General features: G+C 37.0%; 1 protein-coding gene across 1 annotated transcript; it reads right to left on the minus strand.

The window, feature by feature from the left end:
• Positions 1-1,003: 1,003 nt before the first annotated feature.
• LOC116309716 (keratin-associated protein 5-1-like) lies at positions 1,004-10,949 on the minus strand. The gene is made up of 9 exons (XM_039604033.1): positions 10,696-10,949; positions 10,235-10,372; positions 9,542-9,682; positions 8,745-8,885; positions 8,083-8,220; positions 2,173-2,310; positions 1,707-1,838; positions 1,388-1,525; positions 1,004-1,286 (listed from the first exon to the last, which is right to left on the minus strand). Exons 1-9 carry the CDS (start codon positions 10,805-10,807, stop codon positions 1,228-1,230), a joined length of 1,137 nt encoding a protein of 378 aa, XP_039459967.1. The 5' UTR covers positions 10,808-10,949; the 3' UTR covers positions 1,004-1,227.
• Positions 10,950-15,116: the final 4,167 nt, after the last annotated feature.

Here is a 15,116-nt window from a genome sequence, read left to right on the forward strand (position 1 = left end):
TCTGACAGCCTGGTGGGAATAACTAAGTCTTCACCTATCTCATGTAAACTAAGACCCGTTTGAAATGATCCAGATATTTGTCAGAAAAAAAAAAAGAAATAAAGAATTTTCAGTCGTGGCACAAGAAAGGGATAAAAAACTCATTAAGGTGAGGGAGCAGTCATTGCGTGGGTATTTTGTGCACTGCTGTCCATCATTCTGGTACTCATGTCACATCTGTAACCTCTAGTTTTCACACAGTCATGCTTATACTTTCATACATCGTGCTTTTTTTAAATTTCAAAGCAGGAAATCACTTGTCTTCAAGTGATTTTAGCAATTGTAGATAAAAGGGGTAGCTCTTTACCAAATATTTATTTTGCACTGATTTTAGTTACTTTTTTGAATGTTGAATACAATTACTTGAGAGTACTTGAAATATTGCATTTGATTTGCTGAATTATTACATTAGCAACACATCAATTTTAAACACTTTCAAGCAAATACACAGTGCTGACCAAAGTGTGGGCCACACCTTATACATTTTTTTTCTGAATTCATGGGTTTTTCAGTCCAGTTGTCACAGGTGTACAAAATCAAGCACGGAGCCATGAAGTCAGCCTTTACAAACACTTTTGATAGAATGACTTCTTCTAAAATCCAGTTTTTAGACTCAAGTAAGAAACAAAGTGTTTTGATCATCCTTCTGGATAATTTTGTGTTCTAACAATAAGCACTTTCCATTCTTGTTACATTTTATCCTTTCCTTTTGCAGGGAAACAAACCCAAAACCCCACAGAGCTTTGAAATCAGAGACCCGTTAAAATGTATAGCAAATCAACAGGTTTTTTTTTTATTGGTTTATATATAGAAAAAAAAACACAAAATTCATCAATCTATAACTCTTTAATTAGAAATGGAACAGATATACTATTCATAGTCAAACACTGTTTCTTGAATACACACTGAAGTAAGATTAAATGTTATCAATTAGAGAACAAGAACAAACTGCAAACAGACCGTTTTTTCTTTGTAAGTTTTCAAAAAAACAAGAGAGACATGATTATCATCAGAAACAGAAAGTCTTCATCACATTAAAAAAAAAAGAAAAGAGTGATTTGGATTGATTTGCAGAGATGGTCACAGTAAGTTTAATGATTTTTGTTATAGAGTGACTGGGTACTTTCTAATCAGCAGAGCTCACTGCAGATGTGATCACAGCACTTCTGATGTCATGGACCCTGACCATCATGATGGCAGCACACGTGAGGGCGCTTCAGACAAGGCGCTTCTGGCCACCGGCCAGACTTTACGGATACACCAAAGTCGAGAATATGATTAGTTACAAAATGCCTTTAACAACTTGAAAAGTGATTAGGGAGTGTTTGCTACTTTGTTCATATCTCACCCGGGTAGGGCTCTATGCAATGGCGACCACATCCATTGGAGCAGCACTTCTCATTATTGGGGCAGTCATTGTCATAAGAGCAAGATGCAACACACGGTCCAACCTCTGACCGCATGAGAGGACACACTCCTGGTTTTGCTGAAAGGGAAAATAAATCAGTATACAAAAAGAAATCAAACCAAAGAGTGTAACAAATTTGGCCTTTACTCAGTTTTTCTTTGAATAAAGTATTTTAGCCTACTTATCACTTTTTACCCTGAGAAGATTTACTCAAAGATTTAATCCACACCCTCTTAAGAAGAAACATTGCAACACTTACTGAAAACAGTGGGAACACAGACTTCTTCACCATTATAGACACAGCATATGTGGTCTGTGGGACAGTCCTCACAACCCTTACGTGACAGAGCAAAATTAAGATGCTGTGGACATTCTGGTTTTGGAGGAAGCACTAAAGCAGAAAAGGACATGAAAGGATATAAGAGTTCTGATGCTGTGAGATTGTCAAATTGGCTGTTTAATGCACATTTCAGAAAGCAACCGTAAGGAGTAGATTATAAGTTGAACACGTCTGAGTCAAAAGAATCTTGCTTGTTAACTCACACCAGGTCAAATTAAAAAATATCTTTATACACTCAATTAGTTCCAACTGTCTTTTCACTCATCCTCCTCTTTCCCTGTCCTCTCCCTAGTGAAATTTGACTTCATATTCTTATCAATAAATCAGATATCATGGAGATCATTGTTACTTTGGGGTTGTCTTTGCTGCTTTGTTCATATCTTACCCAGGTAGGGCTCTATGCAATGATGACCACATCCATTAGAGCAGCACTTCTCATTATTGGGGCAGTCACTGTCATAAGAGCAAGATTCAACACACAGTCCAACCTCTGACCTCATGAGAGGACACTCTCCTGGTTTTGCTGAAAGGAGACAGAAATCAGTCCAGACTAAGAACTCTGAGCAGAGAGCGTTTTAGATTGTTTCTCTGAAAAATTGCCCATGACTGTATTGAACCCTGAACGGCAACAAATGAAAAAAAAAAGAAACAATTTATTGTCTTTTTAAGAATAAAAGCAAGATTCAGCACAGTTTCCTGGCTTTGCTAAAAACAACAACAATAAAAAAAAAAAAGCAACATCAGTTTATGAGTTCTAGTAAATGAAAGCACAGCTTTTCATGGCTTTTACTATTTTTGACAACTTGTCATTTTGTTCAATGAAAAGATTTTATCAAAGATTTAGCCCATACTCTCTTAAGAAGAAATTAAACACTGTGTTACTTACGTGAAACTGAAGGAAGACACACCTCTTCACCATCATAGACACAGCATGTGTGGTCTGTAGGACAGTCCTCACACCCCAAACGTGTTAGAGCAAGATTAAGGCGCCATGGGCATTCTCCTGATTTTGAATGAATCACAGATAAAGAGGCAGTAAAGCAGAAAAGGATATGGATCAGCTGTGGTAAATGAGGTAACAGTTATGATGCGGTTTCTTTCCATGATTAAATAATCAAACATGCACATTACAGAAAGAAGCAATAGTCAGAAGAAACGTACCTATTAAAATGTCAGATCTCACCAAAGAAAAAACAGTGCCAAAGTGCACCAATGCACAAAGTGCTGCAATCAATACACAAACTGTAGACGAGCGTTTGTCCATGTTCACCTCTTCCTCAAAAGACTGTGCACAACCACTGAGTGAGCAGGCCAGTTAAAGGATGCTGGATCATTGTGCTCTTATGTTCTCTCTGATAAGGTGTCATATCAGGCACATTTAGTTTTTTGTGTTGTTTGTTGCTCAAATAACAATATGAATCTTGTTTTTGCATATTAGTAATACAGCTAGTCAGTTTTAAAAAATAGTTATTATCCAGTATGACAACAACCACATGGTCATAAAGAAGAGTAACACCACTATTTCCCAGTGTTAACTGTTTTATACTTAAATACCTTGTTGGTACCCAGATTTTTAAAAGTTCTTAGAAATAACATATTGTGACTGCCCTGCTCATTGTTTATTTTTCTGTTCATGTGGTTCACATGGGGCCAGACTGTGCCTTTAGATAAGGAGTCAACTTAATATGACGTTTATATAACAAAATTATCTTTAAATATAAAGTTCTTTATCTTCTTTTAATTGTTGTTTTTTCTCCTTTCTTTCCCTCAGGGTTGTATAGGTATACCATGTTTTTTCACCTCTTACTAGAATTCCATTGAATAGTCTAAACCACGTTTAATTTAGCTGACACACAGCTTAGTCTGTATTAGATTTCTGATCACTCTGCTGTGAGACTGGACTGCCAGACTATCTGATTCAGTCCCCTGATTGTGATAAAGTGGTGCCAGCACACATAATCTACTGTACTCTGTCAGGATGTACAGTACCACTCCAAATCACAGTATCTTTGTACTACATTTAAGGGTTGAATGTTTAAGCAGTTCTTTTATGGCAGAAAGTCCAAAGTAATTAAAAGAAAAGAAATGCACTTATCATCAGACAGAATGAACACTTCTAAATAACACATTAAGTAAGTGAGTAAAATTTCACCTATATATCACCTTTCAAGATAAAGATCAGAAAGTGCTTCACGACAAACATTTTAAAATATTAAAACAAAAAGTTGACCAGAAACAAGTTCAACAAGATTTGTAGCTGCTTCGAAGCATTCAAAGAAAAAGATTAATTCAGTCACACAGATATGACAATAACTACTCCATAGCAGACCCCGACACATCCAACAAATAACTTAATGAAGTCTATTATGCCTATTAAACATAATGTGGTGTTCAGCAGTATCAAAGGCAGAGGTCAGGTCATCATCTGCAAAATGAAACACTGTCTTGCATAACTTCACTGAAATGAGCTCTATGAAAGAACGGACACTTTCAAGAATGCTGAATTTGTGTAAAACAGCTATAAGTTGCTTAGCTCTTCTCTTAAAAAGAGAAGATTCTAGTGGAATCTTGACTATATTGAGCACACAGAGTCCGATAGACCGAAAGACATTTTTGGGCAAAGGTGCAGGTAAAATTTTGAGTGAACAGAAGGATGCTTTCGTCAAGTCATCTAATGTTAACAGCTCGGGAAAGAAACAGGTAAAAAGATGCGCAAAGATGTACAAAGAAAACAGGAAAGTTTTCAGTCTTAATTTAAAATAATGGATACAGCTGGTGGAGAAGGAGAAGCACATGATTTAAAGTTGCTGAATAATACCTTAGGATTACCTCTGCTCTTTGAAGACATGTTTGAAAAAATAGGCAGCCCTCATATGTCTTACTGAAATGTTGAAAAACCCCAGAAAATCCTTTAAAGGAAGGAGATGAATGCGTAAACGAGTTGATCTCCGCAAGCGACCAACTTTTCAAAGAACACTTCAAACAGTGAATGCTGGCATTTATCCAGGGATGAGAGTTTGAAATGGGGGCTAACGTTACCTTTTAGTAAGTCTTAAAGAAAGTAAGTCTTAAGTCTTTACTGATAACAAACTGTTAATAGTCAACACACAGTGCAGTAAAAAGGATCCTTATTCCTCACATTAAACACGAGAAACTGTTACTAACAGGCAATATTACAACATATTGCAGTATGTAACAGTTATAGGGTTTTAATGTTGGATGATCTACTTGCCCAGAATGCATTATAAATTCACCATATTATTAGCAATTTTTTTTGTCTTTAAGGTCAAAGGACCAAGTAGCAAGATATTTTTAATCATTTATTAAAGTGTGTTTGCTTTAGCAATTTTTAATTTTTCAACTTATGCCTTTTGATGAAAAATACTTTAAGCTAATAATATGTATTGGAGAAAAACCAAAAACCAAAAAAAGGAAAAGTCTTCTGTGGTGAAACAATTTAAGACAGGTCTATCAAGCAATCAGTTTTGTTCACCTTAAACTATGAAAAATGAAATTTTTTCAGACTTTTCAAGAATGCATTATGAGAGGCATTATATTAAGATGAGAAACAGAGTTAAATATTTACATCCAATTTCACTAAGGATTTCTCATAAAGAATACTCACACAGGCAGTCAAGGAAAGCACAGGCTTGAGCCCTAATGAGCTTGTGTTCAGACATAGTGTGTGTGGACTCTTGGCTGCATTAAAGGATAACCGGGTTGATTCAGAACCACCTAAGAACTTCGTTGATCTGTTGGCAATTGTCAGGCCTGATATTCAGGTCCTTATACGGTTAGACAAGCTTTCTGATCTGAACTACTTGATTTCAACATCAAAATGGACAAAGTCAGTTAAGCTTTCTCTTGTAAACTAACTCAAACTGTATCATATAAGTGACCGAAATTCCGGTCAGAGTGTTAAAGACATTGTGCACCCTGTTTTGTCTGTTTCTTAGCTTCCGTACATGGTTAAAGCATCCTTGTTGATGTACACCCAGATAAGCAGCGATTCAATTGCATGTCACTAGAAAAGCTTAAACATCGGGATGCTGAAGTTTCTTTTACGCTCCAAAAGGACATGGCTTTTCCTTCTTCCTCCAGCTGGTCTTCCCCATGTGTCCCGGTGCCAAAGCCAGATAAAACAATTTGTACAAATTTTTAGAAAACTCAATGTGCTGTTGTTGTCTGTTCTGTTGCCACGAATGGATGACTGTATTGACCAAGTTGGATTGGCCAAATTTTTTAGGCAAATTTGTTTAGCTTAAAGATTATTGGCAGGTGCCATTGTAAGCATGAGAACAGGAAATGTCAGCTTTCATTACCCCTTCTGGTCTTTATTCCTATAAAGTCATGCTGTTTGGTTCGAGAAATGCTCCAACAACATTTCAGCAATTAATGAATAAAGTTGTGACCGGCTTAGAGGGCTGATTTGGTAATTTACAGTGACACGTGGGATGCTCATCTTCATCGCATCCAAGCACTGTTTGATCGATTGGCTCATACTCAGCTTACTATTAACTTGGCTAAATGTGAGTTTGCTAAGGTGACGCTGATCTATCTTGGCCATGTGGTGTGACAAGGTTGTGTGGCCACAGTGACAGGAAAGGTTGCAGCAATTGAGGAGCATCCTCCTTCAACCACAAAGAAGGAACTCCAAAGAGTTTGGGGTTTGCTGAGTTATTATAGAGGTTTGTGTAAAAACCTTTCCATTGTTGTATTCCCACTGACTGAGTTGTTGAAGGCCGAAGCAAAGTTTATTTGGTCATCTGAATGTCAGCAAGCTTTTGACAACGTAAAGCCTTTGTTGTGCTTCCCTCTTGTTTTAGCAGCTCTATATTCTGATCATCCATTTACGATCCTGGTGGGCGCCAACCAAGTGAGCGCGGGGGCAGTCTTCTGACAACGCGTCATCAATTTTCTAAATAAATATATTTCTAAAGCACCAAAAAGTTGATTCTGTTCATCTAGACAGAATGAACGGTATTGTTTTCAGTAGGAGAAACGTTTCGCCATTCAACCAAGTGACTTCTTGACTTCAAGTGACTGAAACTAGAAACTTTCAGTCGTTGTGTAAATAATTTTATATGTTTATAAGTACATTTGCTTCTCCCACTAAAAAAGTTACGTCCAGATGAACAGAATCAACTTATTGGGATTTCTTCACCTGGATGATTGAACATCTAACAAGACATATTTCTAAAGGTGTTATTGAGATTAAATTCTCACCCAATGTTGGTAACGACCCATCCAATCCACACATGCAAAGAAATCAACTCATTTATGTCCATAAATTAAGGTATGTGTAATAATGAGAAATGACACAGAGGAGCATGCTTACTGAAATGAAAATCAAAAGCCTAGTTTCAAGATGCCTCTTGTGTGGAAAAGCTATTCACGTGCATTGCTCAGGTGGGATTTTTCTTCTGGTAGATGACAGCAGTTTGTTTTTTTTTAATCAAGAATGTCTCATTACATTTTTCTATTCATCCTTCCTCCAGTTATAAGAAGCCTGCCAGTGCCGAGTGGTGAAAAACAGCCCCACACTAGGATGTTCCCACTGCCAAACTTCATTGTTAGTATTGTGTTTTTGGGGTGATATGCGATGCCTTTTGACCTCCAAACATTGTGTGTATTATGGCCTCCAGAAAGTTCAGTTTTGGTCTCATCTCACCAGAGAATATTCTCCCAATATTTCACAGGCTTGTCTAAATGTTTTTCAGCAAACATTAAACATGCTTCAACATGCATTCGCTTCAGCAGCGGAGTCTTTTGTGGCGAGTGTGCATACAGGGCATGGCAGCTGAGTGCATGACTTATTGTTTTCACCAGAAATCAGAGGCCTATTAAAAATGTGTAGCAAATCAACAGGGGCATTTTTTATTGGTTTATATAAAGAAAAAACACACAATTAATTATGCTATAACTCTTTAATTAGAAATGGAGCAGATATACTATTCATAGTCAAACACTGTTTTCTTGAATACAATGTTTTTCCCACTGAAATAAGATTGCATGTTGTAAATGAACAAGAATAAAATGCCAACAGACTGCTTTTTCTTTGTAAGAAAAATGTGATTTCTAATCAGCAGAGGTCACTGCAGGTGTGATCACAGCACTTCTGATGTCCTGGACCCCGACCATCATGATGTAGTACTCAGCACACATGTGGAGGCCTCAGACAAGAGCCCGCCAGACTTTACAGATACACCAAAATGAAGAATATGATTAGTTACAAAATGCCTTTAACCTCTTGAAAAGTGATTAGGGAGTGTTTGCTACTTTCTTCATATCTTACCAAGGTAGGGCTCTATGCACTGATGACCACATCCACTGAAGCAGCACTTCTCATTATTGGGGCAGTCATTGTCATTAGAGCAAGATTCAGCACACCGTCTGTCATCCAAGCGTCTGAGAGGACACACTCCTGGCTTCACTAAAAAGAATAAGAAAACATTAAAGGCAAAGACCTTTCATAAGAGAGTGTTACGCTTTCCCTCTGTAAAATATCAAATGAGGTTATTAAACCCCGCATTCAGTCAGTGAGCACGCGGTTGTTTGCAGTATCCAAACAACTGCATGGTCATAAAGACGAATCACGTCTCACAACATGATCCACAACTCATCAACTTCTGTGCTCTCAGTTTTTTTGCAGTAAGTGTACATCACATTATATGTATGATATTATATCAAATCTTGCATTTTACATTATTTAATAACTATCTGCATATAATTTAGAATTTAGGCTTTTTTGTACACTATTTTTCATCTTTATCTTTTGTATTTTTATTTTCTTAATATACCTCTAATTCTCTCTAATAAACTTTTTCTTCCTGTCTCTTGTGCTGCTGTAACTATTGAATTTCCCCAGTGTGGGATTAAATAAAGTCTATGTCTAGCTGTTTTATATGATGTGATAAAACAGATATGATGTAGATGGTCACTTTGTTCATTTCTCACCTATGTAGGGCGCCATGCATACATGTCCACATCCGTTATAGCAGCACTTCTCATTATTGTGGCAGTCACTGTCTTTAGAGCAAGATTCAACACAGGGTCCAAAGGCTGGGGGATGCCTGAGTGGACACACTCCAGGCTTCACTGAAAGAAAATGAAGTTAGTATAAAAAAATGAGCAAATATGGACTTGAAGCTGTAAAATGAGAAAGAAGTGTGATCAGCTGTAGGAAATGAGGTATGAGTTCTATCTAAGAGTGTGACAAATGTGAAACATCTTATTGACCTTTTAAGCAGCTGTGTACTCAGCATTGTCATCTGATTTTCCTGTTCCCATTGTCTTCATTAGTATTATTCAAGGTTTTAACTTAATTGATATCTTTATACATTTCATTAGCCCCAGCTGTCTTTTCACTCATCCTCCTCTTTCCTTTTCTTCTCAAAGACATTTCTGCCCCATGACTCAATATTTAATTTTTTTTTTCACCCTAGTGATTTTTAGTTCATGTTCTTAGTTTTCTATTTTGCCCTGATTCTGTTTCCCAGTGGGAGACTGCTGTATCTCCATCTACCTGTTGGCTGAGGTATCAATTTACTGGTGATCCAGATGATTAAAATCTAAATTTAAGTCAAATTTTCAATTTATTCTTTATATTTTTGGCAAAACCTACGAAGTGTTAAGCAGGCGCTTGCAAATTGCACACTCTTTTTCTTCCTTCTATTGCAGATGATATAATAAACAGATGTCCTGTAAATTATTTTCACTTTGGGGTGGTCTTTGCTACTATGTTCATTTCTCACCTGTGACTGGAGCCATGCACTCATGTCCACATCCCTTGAAGCAGCACTTCTCATTATCGTGGCAGTCACTGTCAGTAGAGCAAGATTCAACACATGGTCCAAAGGCTGCAGGAAGCCTGAGAGGACAAACTCCTGGCTTCACTGAAAGGAGAACAAATTCAGTTAACAAATATGGACCTGATGCTATAAAGCGAGAAAGAAGTGTGATCAGCTGTAGGAAATGAGGTATGAATTCTGCGATTTGTGATCGCCAAATTGGTTGCTAAAAAAAAGCAAATGAGAAAAAAACTACATATTTAGATAGAATGCAAAGCTGAATAAATCTGAGTTTGAAAAAAAAAGCCTGTAATTTCCAAAACGCTCTTGCTACTGTCTCAGTGTGCTAATGCACAAACTGTTTCCCATGTTTGGGCACTCCTGTGCGCACAAATACTGTATACTAGTCCACAACCACAGGCTGAGCATGCCAGTTAGAGGATGCTGGGTCCTTGTGCCTGCAGAGTTACAGTCTCTCTGATACCATATCATACCAGACACACGTTATAATAGTGTTGTGTATCATAGTGTCTTGCATTTACATGTTAGCAATTAAACTAGCCTGCTGAAAAAAATGGCCATGACCAACAGTGACTTCACTTTAACTTTACTCATTTTCACTTTGGGGTGGTCTTTGCTACTTTGTTCATTTCTCACCTATGACTGGAGCCATGCACTCATGTCCACATCCGTTGGAGCAGCACTTCTCATTATCGTGGCAGTCACTATCTTTAGAGCAAGATTCATTACAGTCTGCACGTATATAGAACCTGACAGGGCACACTCCTGGCTTTGCTACAAAAAAGAAGAAGAAGAAGCAACATCCATTTAGACAAGAAGCTCTAGTAAATGCAAATGTGGCTACATGCTTGTTATTTTATTTAAGGAGATTTTTCACATACACTGTTAAGAAGACATTAAACATTGTAACACGCACTGAAAACGGGAGGGACACAGACTTTCTCACCATCATAGACACAGCATATGTGGTCTCTACAACAGTTGTCATTCCCCTTACGTTACAGAACAAGATTAAGGTGCCATGGGCATTCTCCTGAAAACAATCAATAAGTAGACAGATTGTAAACTCAATACAAATCAAGACAAAAGAAACTCACCTGTTGAAATGCCACCACTTCTCAAAGTAGCTGTGCAAAAAACAGTGCCAAAGTGCACCAATGCACAAAGTGCTACAATCAACACATAAAGTGTAGACGAGCGTTTGTCCATGTTCACCTCTTGCTCAAAAGATTGTGCAGAACCACTGACTGAGCGGCCAGTTAAGGATGCCAGATCCTTGTGTGTTTAGAGTTTTATTCTCTCTGATATGGTGTCAAGTCAGGCACATTTAGGGTTTTTGGGGGTTCTTTCTGCTCAAATGATGATATGAATCTTATGTTTGCATATTAGTAATACAACAAGACAGGCTGCAATATCTTCTTTATCCAGCATGGGAACAACCACACGGTCATAAAGAAGATTAACACCACTTCAATGTTAACTTTGTTTTTATACTAATGTACCTTGTTGGTACCCAAGGTTTATCATTTCTTAGAAATAATTTTACTCTGAAATTTAATTGTTACTCTCTTGTTCAGTACTTTATGTCCTTGTTAATGTTTTTAAAATCCTTTGTTATTTGTTGTTGTTGTTGTTTTTAGTTGAATCAGACTGTGGAGACTTTTAGATAAGGAGTACGCTTTGTATGACAATCGTATAATAAAATTACCCTGTAAATTCTGTGAGGTAATATATAGTGTTCTGTATCTTATCACTAGGATTTTTTTTTTATCCCTCAGGGTTCAATAGGTATCCCTTGGGTCTGTTCACCTCTTACTAGAATTTCATTTTGTCTCAACTAATCGATACATGTGAGATTACTATTTTTTAGGATGACAAATGAATTTTAAGTGTTTTCTTCTCTTTCATATCTTGTTGGTTCAGCATTTCGATTAAAGCTCCAAACAGGCTTGTTGCACACTACTCACTTTTTCTTCTTCTATCTGTTGTAGATTATTCTTCTGTCTCTGTGAAACATCAGAAACATCACTACATGATATCATACCCATGAACCATGATACTAGTGATAGGGACAAATTTAATGAGATAATATGAGTCTGCACAATTGCATTTTGTTTCTGCATGAGCTGACACACAGCCTAGTCTGTATTAGATTTCTGATCACTCTGCTGTGAGACTGGACTGCCAGATTATCTGATTCGGTCCCCTGATTGTGATGAAGTGGTGCCAGCACACATAATCTACTGTACTCTGTCATGATGTACAGTACCACGTCAAAACACAAAAAATGCTTAAACACAGCGTGTCTAGGCATTTTGGAGTAAAATGTAGCCCAAAGTAATTAAAGGTTAAGAAATATTCCCCAAAGGATCAAATAAAAGTAATCATCATAAAACAGATTATTTGTATATTACTTATAAGTATGTTTAAACATTAAAACAATTTCATTTGTATAGCACATTTCAAGATAAATATCACAAAGTCAAGTCAACTTTATTTGTATAGCACATCTGAAAGACATCAAGCGTCAGCCAAAGTGATGAAAAGAAGAACAAAATACTTGATATAAAATAAAAGATTAAAATGAATTCTATCAAAAGATTACCAAAAGTCCACACACACACACACACACACACACACACACACACACACACACACACACACACACACACACACACACACACACCTAACATAAGTAACTGAGATCAACTAAGCCAGAACGGTTTCAAAGTGACCTGAAAGTCTGTGAAATAGGTAGGTCTTCAAAAAACATTTTGTTTTGTGCCTCACAACAAAAGGCAGCCCTTGCATGTTTCAATGAACTGTTGAAAGAAACTAAAAGATCCTTTAAATGAAGGTGATGAGTGTGTAAAAGAGTTGATTTCCACAAGCACTCAACTTTTCAGCAAGAATACATTAAACAGCAAATACCGGCATTTATCCAGGGAGAAGAGTTCAAAACAGCAGCTAACCTCGCTATTACAAGACACACATTTTGTTAAAAAAAATTGTTAAAAAAACATTTTGCAAAAAAAACAAACAAACATTTTGTTGAGACATCAACATTATCTTGAGGGAACAAAAATGCATTAAAAGTATTAGAATACTTAACAGTAGTAGAGGAAGAGCTAACCATGTAGCAAACAGGAGACAGAGACACAACAAAGGACAAGTGAAAAGGAAAACTGATGATCAGAAATAAAGATGTTCTCAGAACAAATACAGTCAACAACACATTTTTGTTATTGTAGTTCACATTCTAGGAGGAATGAAAGACATCCAGTTACCTTCTAGTGTTTATGACCTAATGAATAATGAGAAAAGAAACTATGAACTATCATCACTGAGAACAGTAAATGAAGCGTGACACTGACAAGGTATTTATTCATTCTTTTTTTTTTTACTTGCCAGATTGTCAGGTACAAAATCAGTATGTTCATGTTACAGGGTGGAAGTAGTTTAAATGTTTTTATACTGTGTGCTTCTTTGGTTTGGTTTTATAGTATGGTTTTATGCATGTTTGCATATATTTTGTATTATTTTATTTTGAGGTTGTTACATGTACCTACCACTGACTAATCAAAGAAATTATCCACACCTGCTCACTCTGCATAAAGATAAGAGGTGAGAGCAGTCAAGGAGCAGTCACAGAGCATGTACAGAAGGAGTGCAAGCCACAGCAGAGCGTCAGCAGCAACAGGATGGATAGGTCAGAAGGATACTAAGAAGATGGGACTGGAATTGTCCGTGGAACTGGTGTTGGAACCCTGTAGAAGGCCTTTCCCAGTGAGACAGAACCAGTGAAAAGAGTGATTTCTGTGATGGTTGGTGCTAGAGCATCTGTTTCAAGACTGTTACACCTGTAAGTGGGGCTTCTAGTTTGTCTTTTATTGCTTTTTAAATTCCCTTGGCTTGTTTTATTGTAAATAAATTACTTACTACTCATGTGTTTTGTACTCCTTGGCTACCTTTTATTTTTAGCTCCTCTCCACTAGATGGAAAACGACCTCTCTCTTACTTCTCCTTTCCCCTCTTCATTACATTTAGTCCACATGAGCATAGGTGAGCGTGAACAAGAAGAGTAGAGATTGTATTATATGTACGGCTTGGTAAAATAGTCTGAATATTGCAGGGTTGCCCATTTAATTTTCCCAAAGGGCCACATGAGAAACTCAGACTGTTTTGGAGAACTGCACCAAATGTGTTTTTTATAAATTTTTCTCTGATGCACAATGTTTTGGTGTATAGTCTGAATAACACATCTGTCTGTCTGACAGCCAACCATGAGCACACATTTCTGTATTGGATGGAATTCACTAAAGGCCATTGTGGAAAAAAATAAATAAATAAAATGAAGGGGTTGTCTTATATAGTTTATTTTCATCAAAACTATATGTCTTATGTAGCTTTTGCATGTACAGTTTGGCTCACACACAACCCTCAGCCAACCAGCCATCAAAACAACTTATTAGGCTTTATACCATTTAGTCAAGCAAAATTAGCATATCATATATTCAACAAGAAGGCTATCATACAGCCACCTCACAGCAACCTGTTTTAACAAGCTTGATTTGGGAGCCACTGGTGGGATGAGATATTAAATATAACAAAACACATCCGGATCTAAAGGTAATGTAATAAATCTTTATTTTTTTTCTTCCTTGCATGACATATATTGACCTGCAAATGAATACACAGACCTTTCTTTACAGTCTTTAAAGTTGCATGATAGTCAGTCTCCCACTTCAGCTGAACTTGTCTGCGTTTAACTTGAGCTTTCATTTTGTAGCCTTCTGTCAGTTATGCTTGTTGGCTTAAAGGTGCTGTGAAGGTGAGCTTTGGGGTGCACCTCACTGTGCATGCCACAGCTTGACAGGCCAAAATTTATCAAGAACCTGTAGTGATATGTGGGCTGGATTGAAATTTTGCAAATGGCTGGATTTGGACACAGCTGCACGGGGTTCATGCAGCTGCTTCTTTTCACCACCAGGTGGAGAACATGTTTCAGTGTTCCTATTTGACTTGTTTCTTAGTTCTTTTTGTTCCAACTTTACATGCTATTATTGATGGAATATTGTCATATTGTATCATATTTATGTAAAGAAACATATTCACACCTACAGTCAGTTTAGAATCACCAGTGAATCCAACCTCAAGCATGTCTTTGTGGTGTGGGAAGTGGGAACAACTCAGAGTATCAGAAGAGAAGCCACGCACACAGACACACACACACACACACACATACAGAGAGAGAGAGAGAGAGAGAGAGAGAGAGCAGAAAATAGTCCAAACTAATTAGAAGTAAATTCCTAACAAAAACAACAACATCATGACCCAGATTGATGATATATTACTTTGCATTACTATATGCAACACCAGTTTATTAAAGATGTAAATAATGTTTTATTGTTGGATGATCTACTTGAACTACTGTACAAAGTTTAGTAAGTAATCATAATAAAGTCATATCATTTATAACACTGCAGAAAACTCTGAAATGTACCTCAAAGGCCGAATA

Source organism: Oreochromis aureus, linkage group 20 (assembly GCF_013358895.1).
Source record: "Oreochromis aureus strain Israel breed Guangdong linkage group 20, ZZ_aureus, whole genome shotgun sequence".
NCBI classification, from domain to species: Eukaryota; Metazoa; Chordata; class Actinopteri; order Cichliformes; family Cichlidae; genus Oreochromis; species Oreochromis aureus.

Excerpts from the sequence above, each read along its gene's own strand:
- LOC116309716 (XM_039604033.1), bottom strand. The coding sequence starts at position 10,807 with ATGGACAAACGCTCGTCTACACTTTATGTGTTGATTGTAGCACTTTGT. Across the intron at positions 10,373-10,695 it reads AAGTGGTGGCATTTCAACAG|CAAAGCCAGGAGTGTGCCCT; the intron begins GTGAGTTTCTTT and ends TCTTTTTTGTAG. Across the intron at positions 9,683-10,234 it reads GTGCATGGCTCCAGTCATAG|TGAAGCCAGGAGTTTGTCCT; the intron begins GTGAGAAATGAA and ends TTCTCCTTTCAG.